We start from the raw sequence: 11,771 nt of genomic DNA on the forward strand, positions 1-11,771 counted from the left end.
TTTTATTGTCATTTCAACCATATATAGCTGTTGCAGTACACAGTGAAATGAGACAACGTTTCTCCAGGATCAGGGAGCTACATAGAACAAAGACAGAGCGAAGGACTTAGTAAGTTAGTCCTAGATACATAAAGTGTGTCTGTGCAACCTGGTGCAAACAGTGCAGGACAAGACAAACAAGACAGTACAGGACAGAAGACAAAAAAGTCAGTGTAGGACAAAAGACAGTTCAAACAAAAAATACAAGACAATACACAAAAGACAATACACAAAAACAGTGACCAGTATAAATACTGTATGTTCAATCAATATTACGTGTGCAGAAATACTGGAAGGAACACATTAGTATCATAGCAGCAATTACATGAGGTATTGTAAAAACGTTTTGATCCTTTTGAGCTCTTTTTAGGTTTAAGATGCTTTGCAAATAACATACTGCAGTAACCGGGGTAGATTAGTAAACCCTGGACTCTTGAGCAGGAGCCTTTCCCAGGGGACTCAAGAGGGTGGACAGTCTGGATGAGACACACACACACACACACACACACACACACACACACACACACACACACACACACACACACACACACACACCCTAGACAGTTTAGACATTTTAAAGGGCATATGATTGTAGTCAATGGTTGCCCTTCTTGATGACATTCTTCCTGTCACTGTTCCTCCTTAACTGTATGCTACAGTATATTCAGACAATAGAACAGTTTAGAACAAATGAGTGTGTAGGTGAGTTACATTAAAAATACTAAAATCATCAATAATAACAAATAATAACAGATTTTATTTCAGCATTCACACATTCTGTACATAGGACTTAAAAATTAGATTTACATTTCAAAAAAATTTAATATTTTATTAAATTGTTGCCACTGTAGAATCACAGCATTACAGAGGGCTTAAAATATAAAGGGGATGTTGTCACTAGGTAAAAGCCACTGGATAGCAGTGTTAGCGATGTCATCAGCTAACCCAGGATATAATATTTCTCAGGAATAAAACCGTTTAAAGTTTAAAACATGAAAGCTTTTGAGCACACAGTTTTGCCTTTGTATTTACCAGGGTATGAGTAGTGACATTAATGCTGATGACTGTTAATTACTGTAACTGTTGCTTAATTCATTATTTTCAATTCAATTTACTGTATGTGTATAAGCACTTCAACGATGGACATTGTCTCAAAGCAGCTTTACAGAAGTATAAAAACAGAATAAATATTTTCTAATGTTTTTTTAAAAAAGACAGACTCACTGGTACATTTTGGCAGTTCAGTGACTGACGTCAGGCATGACTGACGTGATATTCGACATGACAGGTGACTTTTTCAATATGCATTTTATCCAGTACGAGAGTTTTGTTGTTGCCCTCCAACTGAGTGTTTAACGCAGAAGTCCAGCTGAAGTAAAGGTTGTCTCCAGGTTTGTCTTCCCCGAGGAAGAAAAGGTTTGTCTTCCCCGAGGAAGATAAACACCTCGGGATGAATTACTATGGACACCATAACAAATAAACACAAAATCAAAGCAAAATCATACAAAGAAATTAGAAGGACATATATATCACAATATATATATACTTCTGCATTTTTAATTAAATGAAGCCTCATTTGAATAAAAATATTAAACTGTAAAATGAAATATTGAGAGAGACTATAGTTATAGTTAATATATTTTTTATTGATCATGGCTTGAATCTCCGTTAGAAGGCACTTCCGCAGCCCCTACCAGTTCATGCCCTGGAAGGGTGCCTTTTGGCTGCCGGGCCCAGAACCATACAGACAGATCTGCTCACCTTACGCATTGGCCGTCATATGAACTTAGATCCCTTAGAGCCAGGAGTTAATGCTTCTGTGTTCTTCCCAACTACAAACTGCCTCATCCAGGCCCACCTAGTGTAAGAGTAGAGCTTCAGGCACATAATCATGGAGCAAAACCTTGCTTTGGGCATATCCTGTCAACACAAGCATTTCACCATTCCCTAATATTATGGAAAGGTTTTAGCAAATCGGTTCCCATTTCTTTCTTTTTTTATACACAGCTCCAAAAATATAACATACCTGGGATCATGTTTCACCAAAAGTGATAAAATGACATTACAGTATACTATAATTTTAGCAGCTCAAACAGAGGGTTAAGGGCCTTTTGCATTTTAAAAAACAGTGAAAACACTTTATTTATTATAATGTGCAAAAAGAACTAAATAAGTAAAGCAGGACAACCCTAAACAAAAACACTAGGAATGAAAATATACAAACATGAGGACAAGGATGAGACACACTGTAGCATCAACAGTAGCAAGACCAAGACACAAAGAGAAAACAGGAACTTAAATGATGTGGCACTAAAGAGATAATCCAACACAGGTGTATGTGATCTTGGGGGAAATGGAAACACGACAATGATGAGATCTAAAAAGGACCAGGCTGTTGTGAGAATGTGAAAAATATTTACCCAGACAAGACGAACAAACCACAGCGTTGCTTTACCACTTCTAAATCAAGGGGTGTAGATGGTGTATGGAACTTCCTGTTTCTCAGTAAAGTATTATTAGTTCTGTAAAAGAAGCTTCATGTTGCTTTTGTAGTCGTTCATCACTCAGGTCCAAGATCTCCATCAAGTACAGAGAGAGGATTGTTCTCTGGACAAAATGAGAATACAGGTCATTTTTGGAGTCCTGCTGATCTACAACCACGTTGTCATGGGTAAGTTTTATCCTCTAATAATGCATGATTCATTTATTTACTACATGTGCAGTTGTACAGTTTCTGCTTTATGAAATGAGAAATGGTCTAAATGTAGTTTAAACCTGTGAGATCAGATATCAGTAAATCGGTCAGCTTTTAATGAACACTTCCTGCACTTCAAAAGTAGAGAATATATATATATATATATATTTTTTTTTTTTTCTGTGAATACATTGAGGAGAACTTTTCTGTGAACTTTGTCATGCAAAATATCATTTAGGAAAATATAAATAAATTCTAAGAAACTGAAGACTTCCACAGGCACTAAAGTGTCTAATATATATTTTAATATATAATACTTGTGGTCCTATTGTTTAACCCTGTGTCAAATTTTCTTTTCCATTATTTACGTGTGATAGACACGCTTATCCAGAGCAATGTACAAAAGTGCTTTTAAGTCTCTGTCATTAAATATATTGCTTTATAACCTGCTTTACTAGGTTACAGACTTAAGATACCATGACCCTAAAAACAATGTTGAGTCAGTCAGCTCTGGTCTGGTATTCATCAGCAATCAGGTCTGTGCTGAACTCAGAGTTTGTGAAGACCCATTAGTTCCTCTCGGTTGCACTATTATAAACTTTTGCAGAAATGACATTTTTTACATTTACATAATTTCCTGTCCAGTGTCACCCAATTGAGGATGGGCTCCCTTGTGAGCCTGGTTCCTCTCAAGGTTTCTTCCTCAGGGAGTTTTCCTTGCTGCCACCACCACCAGCTTGCTCATTACTGATAGGGATAGATATATGGTATTTTAAAATGTAAGTTAAAGTCTTCAACCATCGTTTGCTGTGCTCAGCTGTGCAGACCACTAGGAAAAGTTCATTCCACCACCTTTTTTTGCTTTGTAGGCAAGCATCAGTGTTTTGAACCTGGCTATATGAAGCCAGTGGAGGGATCGCAGCAGCAGGGTGGCATGCGAGAATTTCGGCAGTTTGAAATCAAGTTGTGCACCTGCATTGTGGATCATTTGCAGAGGAAGAAATGTGTTTAGAGTTAGACCTGCCAGCATTGTGTTACAGTAGTCCAGTCTTGAGGTGGCAAGAGACTGAACAAGTACCTGAGCAGCATGTGTGGATAAGAATGGTCGAATCCTTCTGATGTAGTAGAGAAGGAACCCGACAAGAGCGTGTCACATTAAGGACGTTCGAGGAAAAGGACAGATTGTCCGTGGTTACCCCAAGGTTGCAAGCTGTGACTGAAGGGGCAATCAGATCGTTATGCAGGGATGTTGCAAGATCGTGAACAGGAGATGAGTCACCTGGGATGATCAGCAGATCAGATTTGCTGCGATATTATGTCTGCCTGACATGCTGAAATCTGAACAGAAGCTGTTATATCTGAGGGCAGGAAGGAGAAGACAAGTTGAGTATTATCAGCACAGCAGTGGTAAGAGAACCCGTGTGAGGAAATAACTTTACCAAGAGAAGAGATTGAGTATACAGGGAAAAAAGGAGAGAACCAAGTACTGAGCCCTGTGGGACATCAGTGCAGAGTCTGCATGGAGCAAATGTCACTCCCCTCCATGTTATCTGATATGAGCAACCTTCCAGTAAGGAAGCAAACCGTTCCCATGTAAATGATGGAAAAGAAAACTGGGCACAGGGTTAAATAATAGGATCAGTATTATTATTTCAGTCAGGACCACTTTGTCAAATGAGCATTTATTAGGTGATAGCATACAGTTAGTGTTGTAGATATGGTTCTGTTCTGGGCAAAAATTCAGGCGCCCGTCCGTGCACATGCATGGACAGAGCAGGGAGAGCAGCAACTAGAAAATAGAATAGACCCCCGTATAACAGAACCATTAAATATGTATAGTATTAATATGCTCACATACATGTTTTAAAAAAAAAATTATATATATATATATATATATATATATATATATATATATATATATATATATATATATATATATAGCGAGAGCAAGAGAGAGAAAGAAACTAATATGTGATGAAGGTTTATAGCGTAAACTGGTAAACGGGGTTGGAGGAGGGAATTTAATTTGCAGCAGCAGCGATGCGCTAGAAGTGGCTCGGTGAATGGGAATTTAAATGGTTGGATAATATGGATGTCGTAACCGGATTGGTGCGCGTCATGAACAGCTGATTATCATCTGATGCAGCTTGATGACATGGCCTGCTTGGACTAATACAATGTTTGATATATTATATTATATATTACACAGTTTAAATTCCAAGACTCCTGAGGGTGGACAAAAGAGTCTTGTGGTTGACCATATCAAAGGCTGCTGAAAGGTCGAGGAGGATGAGGACAGATGAGAGCTTGGATGATCTAGCAGCATGTAGTTTCTCAGAGACAGTCAAATGTGCTGTTTTACAGCCAGACTGGTTTGGATCTTAGAGGTTCTGTGAGAGGGTGTTACACAGCATCAGTGTTAAGATGTAGATTTAAAAGGAGTCTAAAGCAAGTACCATTTACACAGTACAGCTTATGGCTGGGCAAAATGACAAAAATCTAATCACAATATTTAATTGAAAAACATACATCTGCACTATTTTATTTATGTGTATTTACTGTAAAATCTGCCTAATATTTTACATTCATGTATATACAGTTAGGGTTAGTTGACTTGTTTATTCAGCTTGCACGTTTTTTTAATGCCATAACCTTATAAGTTTCTACATGTTGTTCCTTTATAACAGTGTCTGCACATTTTCTTTCAATGCCATAGCCTTAGAACTATTTACTTCAACATCAATGTCCACACATCTCTGCAATGCTATAGCCTTCATATCTATTAACTGTACATTATATATAAACATGCTGTACATTTACAGTCATATGCAAAAGTTTAGGAACCCCTGACAATTTCCATGATTTTCATTTATAAATATTTGGGTGTTTGGATCAGCAATTTAATTTTGATCTATCAAAAAACTGAAGGACACAGTAGTATTTCAGTAGTGAAATGAGGTTTAATGGATTAACAGAAAATGTGCAATATGTATCAAAACAAAATTAGACAGGTGCATAAATTTGGGCACCCATTCCATTTTGTTGATTTGAATACCTGAAACTACTTAGCACTGATTAATTGGAACACACAATTGGTTTGGTGTGCACAATAAGCCTTGAACATCATAGACAGGGGCATCCAAACATGAGAAAAGGTATTTACAGTAAGTTGGCCAATTGCAAGTTGACCTGAAAACAAAGATTGTTCATCATTATGGTTTAGTGGAAGGCTACAAAAAGTTATCGCAGAGATATAAGCAGTCAGTGTCCACTGTGAGGAAATGGAAGACCACAGGCGAAGGATGGTGAGAACAGTCAAAAACAGTCCACAGACCACCTCCATAGACCTCAACAACAGTTTGCTGAAATATCATTTATTTAACCTTTACTCGACTGGGATGTTAGAATGTTTTCCTGCCATTTCAGTCCAAAATAAAATTTCACTTGGAAAAGATACCGTTTTGAAGTTTACAAAGATGAGAAGTGTGTTTCAGTTTACAATACTATTAACAGAATGCTGATGATTTTTTCTTCCTCTGCAGGTTCACTGTTTCAGGATCATGTCTGTAGATTTAATCAGAGTAATCAGTGTTATGTAGCTGTGGGACAACGACTGTACCTGCAAATGCCGCTGGAGGATGGGTTTGACCTAAATACCACTAGTGTAATTTTAAGATATAGAAAAACCCAAAGTTCCCCACCAACACCAAATCACTCAAGATGGCAGTTTGTTAATGATAATAAAACTATGATACTAACCAGTGCAGAGAGGAACGACTCTGGAACATACACTTTAAACATCTTTGATGTAGACGGGAGAAGTAAAGGCAGTTATACTCTCCAGGTGAACATTGAAGGTAGGACCACACAACCTCTAATCACATCACACTACAAGTTCATAAATGTATAAAATATAAACATTTATAGACACTATAGTATCTCTCAAGATTTTGTTTTATGTTTTCATATTTATTTATGCAAATGCATCTAATTAAAAATGCAGAACTATATAGATTAAGAAAAACAATTGGTGTTTTAATGTTAGAAATGAATTATTTTTTGCCATATCTATTTGATATGTTGTTGTGTTTCTGGTTTGTTCTTTTATTTCTGGTTTAATAATGTGTTTAATTTATTCTGAGGTGTTTGTCTCTAATCTACAGCTCAGGTGTCCTCAGTGAATGTTACATACAGCTGCTTGTCCTCTGGAGTCATGAAAGTGACCTGTTCTGCTGATGGAGACAACCTTCACTTCAGCTGGACTTCTGACTTTAACACACTCCCTCAACTGGAGAACGGGACCAGCACTGTCACACTGGAACAAGACCATCAAGGAAACATCACCTGCCATGTAGAAAATCATGTCAGCCGTGACCACGATACTGCTGAACTCCACCAATGTCCTGGTGAGTCTGTCTTTTATAAAGAAGGATTTAATAAACAAAATTCCAATGCAGCAGTTTGTGAACACAGAGACAAAACAGCCAGATCCAGACACATCCTGAGGACAGCCTTGACTAATCCTGTCAGTCCCCATATACAGTCTTTAATTATCTGATAATTTTATAAAATGTACAGTATATAATGTTTATAATGTATACAGTATATATAATATAATATATAACATAATACAATAGAATATAATATAGAATATAATAAAACACTTTGTATTTTGTATATAAGTAAATTCGAGTCTTTGGATGATTTTAGTGAAAAATGATAATTTAATGGTGAACAGATTTTTAAATGAAAGTAAAAGTTTGCTGAAATATTTATTTATCACTTAATCACTGATTCCATTTTGTCCAAATAAAATTCAGCAAACAAGTAAAGCAGTTGCCAATAATATTAACAGAATGCTGATGATTTTTTCTTCCTCTGCAGGTTCACTGTTTCACATCACACTCACACAGACATTAGTGATTAACCCCACACACTCACACAGACATTAGTCATTAACCCCACACACTCACACAGACATTTTTGACTAATCCCACTCAAAAATCTCATCAGTCATCTTTTACTGAACGCACAAAAGTGTAAAATATCATTTAACACCTTCATAAATCAAACAATATTTGGGTAGAAAAATCTTTATCACTGATGCTGTTATCTGTATTGATTGTTATTTTTTTCTATATTAAATTAAAATAAGTAAATCAACTGAGAAAATAAAAATAGACAGGTTTGAAGTTTACACAGATCAGAGGTGTGTTTCAGTTTACAATAATATTAACAGAATGATGATGATTTTTTCTTCCTCTGCAGGTTCACTGTTTCAGGATCATGTTGTCTGTAGATTTAAACAGATTAAACCGTGTTATGTAGCTGTGGGACAACGACTGCACCTGCAAATGCCGCTGGAGGATGGGTTTGACCTAAAGACAACTAGATTAATTTTAACATATAGAAAAAAACAAAGTTCCCCAACAACACCACATCTCCCAAGATGGCAGTTCGTTAATGATAATAAAACTATGATACTAACCAGTGCAGAGAGGAACGACTCTGGAACATACACTTTATACATCTATGATGTAGACGGGAGAAGTAAAGACAGTTATACTCTCCAGGTGAACATTGAAGGTAGGACCACACAACCTCTAATCACATCACACACACACACTACAAGTTATTTCATACATGTATAAAATATAAACATTTGTCCACACTGTAGCAGACATCCCAAGTGTCCCGGAAGTTCCTATATTCCTAAATTCATAGCGGCTCCCTGATGCCCGCAAATTAGAACGATCTCCTGGAATCTAGAGCGAACTAGCAAGAGCGCGCATGCGCGACAGAAACTGTGCACCAAACCTTGGCGGAGTGGGGGGTGGGAAGAGACCTTGCGTGTGCGTGTTAGCCTGTGTGCGTCATTAATTAATTAACATTCGGAATACCTCCCGGAAAATACTTTTTGCAGGTTGGGATGTCTGCTATAGTCTCTTTCAAGATTTTGTGTTATGTTTTTAGATTTATTTATCCAAATGAGGCTCCATTTAATTAAAAATGCAGAAACATAAATAGAAACCAAACAACAAAAAAAACAACCTAGGCTTTTAATGTTATTAGAAATGAACATGTTTATTTCTCACATATATATTTGAGCTTATGCTTTGTTTTTGTTTTATTTTTTTGTTTGTTTTTTTCCTCTGATATTTTTGGTTTGATTATATGCTTGATTGTCATGGCTTCTGTAGTAATTCATCCCGAGGTGTTTATCTCTAATCTACAGCTCAGGTGTCCTCAGTGAAATTGTCCTACAGCTGCTTGTTCTCTGGAGTCAGGAGAGTGTTCTGTTCTGCTGATGGAGACAACCTTCACTTCAGCTGGACTTCTGAATCAATCACTCGGTTGGAGGACGACAACAAAACGCTCGTACTGGATAAAAGCCATAGAGAAAAATTCACCTGTCTTGTCGAAAATCACATCAGTCGTGAGCACAATTCCATTAACCTCCCGACTTGTATTGGTGAGTTTGTCTTTCTAAGTAACAAATGAATCTAATACTATAAACTTTTAATAATAAATATCACTGACACTATTGTGCAGTGCTTCTTACTTTCCTGCACCATCCACTTTATTAGAAACACCTGTAGACATTCATGAAGTTATCTAATCAGCCAATCATGTGTTTGATTTCTTTGACTTTTATTGTTGCATTGTTGATGGTACCAGATGAGCTGCATAAACTGCAGATCTTGTGGGAATTTTACATAAAACAGTCTCTACGTCTCTCATCAAGGTGTAAAAACAATGCCATGGTTAAAGTCATAAAGACCAATAGGTGAACATTAAGAGATGTTCTTTACCTGCTGTGCTGCTGCCACATATTTCCAGGTTTTCCTATTAAATTGGACAGTGTGTTAATTAGCCCATGCTGTCTGTGTTGATTTTACTTGATGGTCTACTTTATATGAGCAGTTGTGCTTGTGCTCTCTGTCTCTCTGTCAGATTTCATGATTGTGTTTGTGTGGCTCTTTGAGGTCATCATCCTGCTGTCTGTGTTAGTGGGCACACTGTACATTTACCCCAGAATCTCCAGGAAACAGAGGACACCAGAGAGTAAGACTTTAATACTTTTTAGCTTGGAATATTAACATATTAACAAAGTCCATGTTTGATTGTAAAGTATGTGCTAAGATGTAAAAACAGAAGACCAGGAACAACTAGAAAACTGAATGTCTAAAACTGATGTATTGTCTAAAGCTGATCAACTGAGCTTTATTTTTTCCATCCAAATATCAGGACCAGGAAGCTCAGTAACCCTGAACAAGGATTAGAAGAGGCAGTCTGTGGCTGATCTCCTCTATATGAGCAGGCATCGTTCTCCATCTCATCCAGACTAAAACCTGATAAAACTGTAACCATTACCATAACAGTGTAACAGTGCTATCTGATTACCAACCTTGCTATTGCTCTCTGTTTTGGATTATTTGCTGTGTTTTAAAAAAATAATTCAGCCTCATTATTCATATATCATACTAAGTGCTAATTTTGTTTGTTTTACTTCTAATTTTCTAACCACAATGTAATGCTTTGATGCTACAAAGGCAAAAACTTAATACAATATTCAATGTTTTTGAAATGTAAATCAAGTTTTAAATTTAAGTCCTATGTAATGAATGTGTAAATGCTGAAATAAAACCTACACACTCATTTGGTCTAGACTGTTCTATTGTCTCTATATACCGTAGCATTAAGGAGGAACAGTGACAGGAAGAACATCACCAAGTCAAGTCAAGAAGCTTTTATTGTCATTTCAACCATAGCTGTTGCAGTACACAGTGAAATGAGACAACATTTCTCCACGAGACAACAACCATTTCTTTAGTTTTATCAACATTCAGAGACTTGCTGATGAGACCCACCTCATGTCATCGGCGAACTTGATGATATGGTTCGATCTGGGCATTGCTGCACAGTTGTCAGTCAGCAAGGTGAATAGCAGTGGACTGAGCATGCAATCCTAAGGGGCTCCAGTACTCAGTGTGGTGGTGCTGGAGATGCTGTTCCTGACAGAGGTCTCCCAGTTAGGAAGTCCGGGATCCAGTTGCAGAGGAAGATGTTCATTCCCAGCACGCTCATCTTCTCAATTAGGTGCTGAGGGATGATTGTGTTGAATACTGAACAGAATTTGTACGTAAGTGTCTATATTGTCCAGGTGGGTGAGGGCTACATGAAAGGCTGAGGCAATGGCGTAGTCCATAGAGCAGTTTGGACTATATGCAAACTGTAGGGGGTCCAGTGAGGGTGGTAACTGGGTCTTGATGTGCCTCATGATGACCTCCTTAAAGCACTTCTCAAAGCATGGTCTTCCTTCCCGTTACATTGTTCCGCAACTGAATTTAGAAGTCATTCAGTGCATCTGGGAGGGAGGCATCACTATCACAGGAAGGTGAAGCTGTCTTGTAGTTCACCTGTACTGTATGCCACATGCGCCGGGTTTCTCCGCTGTCCTGGAAGTGGCTGTGGATTGTCTAGGCTTGTGTGTGCTTTGCTTCTCTGATGGCTCTGGACAGTTTGGCCCCTGGCTAGGTCTCTAGACTTCAGCAGCTCACACACTTTAGCAGTCATTCGTGGCTTCCAGTTGGAGCGTGTGGTGATGGTCTGGGAGACGGTCACATCATCAATGCACTTGCCTTGCACAATGCACATGTAGCTGGTCACTGATGCCGTGTACACCATCAAGAAGTGCAACCAATGACCATTGATTGCATACATATTCTATGTTTTACATATTACATATTCTACGAATGATATCTAATTTAGTTTAAAAAATCGAACTAGTAATCGTATTTTAAGAGTGATTCAAGACCAATCTCAAAGCAATTCTGAGCAAGGAAAATACAAACGTATATCTTAGAGAGGAGGTGTTTTATGACACATATGACATTATGGTCTAATATAAGCTTCACTTTGTCTCTATGTTAAGATATTTGAGGCTATATCATGTAGGGATTATAGAATATACTATTAGATGTTATCTCTATTATTATTTTTCACAAAAATAATCCCTACATGATCTAATCTGTAG

General features: G+C 37.5%; 1 protein-coding gene and 1 long non-coding RNA gene across 5 annotated transcripts in view; one reads left to right on the forward strand and one right to left on the reverse strand.

Moving 5' to 3' along the window:
- Positions 1-11,771, forward strand: part of LOC113659134 (carcinoembryonic antigen-related cell adhesion molecule 5-like) — a 569,148-nt gene that overhangs the window by 271,394 nt on the left and 285,983 nt on the right. The window contains exons 10-13 of one of the 3 annotated variants that reach the window (XM_047801200.1): positions 6,277-6,591; positions 8,970-9,206; positions 9,689-9,799; positions 9,983-10,393. The exons of 1 other annotated variant lie outside the window; for it this stretch is intronic. In XM_047801200.1, coding sequence (XP_047657156.1) covers positions 6,277-6,591; positions 8,970-9,206; positions 9,689-9,799; positions 9,983-10,017 — 698 coding nt within the window. In that variant the 3' untranslated portion in view covers positions 10,018-10,393. Of the gene's footprint in view, positions 1-6,276; positions 6,592-8,969; positions 9,207-9,688; positions 9,800-9,982; positions 10,394-11,771 lie in introns of those variants that run through there. One more of the 3 variants, XM_047801201.1, reaches the window with a different exon arrangement.
- Positions 884-7,041, reverse strand: LOC113645887. 2 transcript variants are annotated; one of them, XR_007138001.1, is made up of 4 exons: positions 6,927-7,041; positions 2,460-2,646; positions 1,801-1,897; positions 884-1,497 (listed from the first exon to the last, which is right to left on the reverse strand). It is a non-coding gene; the product is annotated as an uncharacterized LOC113645887 (long non-coding RNA). The 2 variants fall into 2 exon arrangements; XR_003441320.2 differs by having other exon boundaries at positions 2,264-2,646.

This window comes from Tachysurus fulvidraco, chromosome 15 (assembly GCF_022655615.1).
Source record: "Tachysurus fulvidraco isolate hzauxx_2018 chromosome 15, HZAU_PFXX_2.0, whole genome shotgun sequence".
Lineage (NCBI taxonomy): Eukaryota > Metazoa > Chordata > Actinopteri > Siluriformes > Bagridae > Tachysurus > Tachysurus fulvidraco.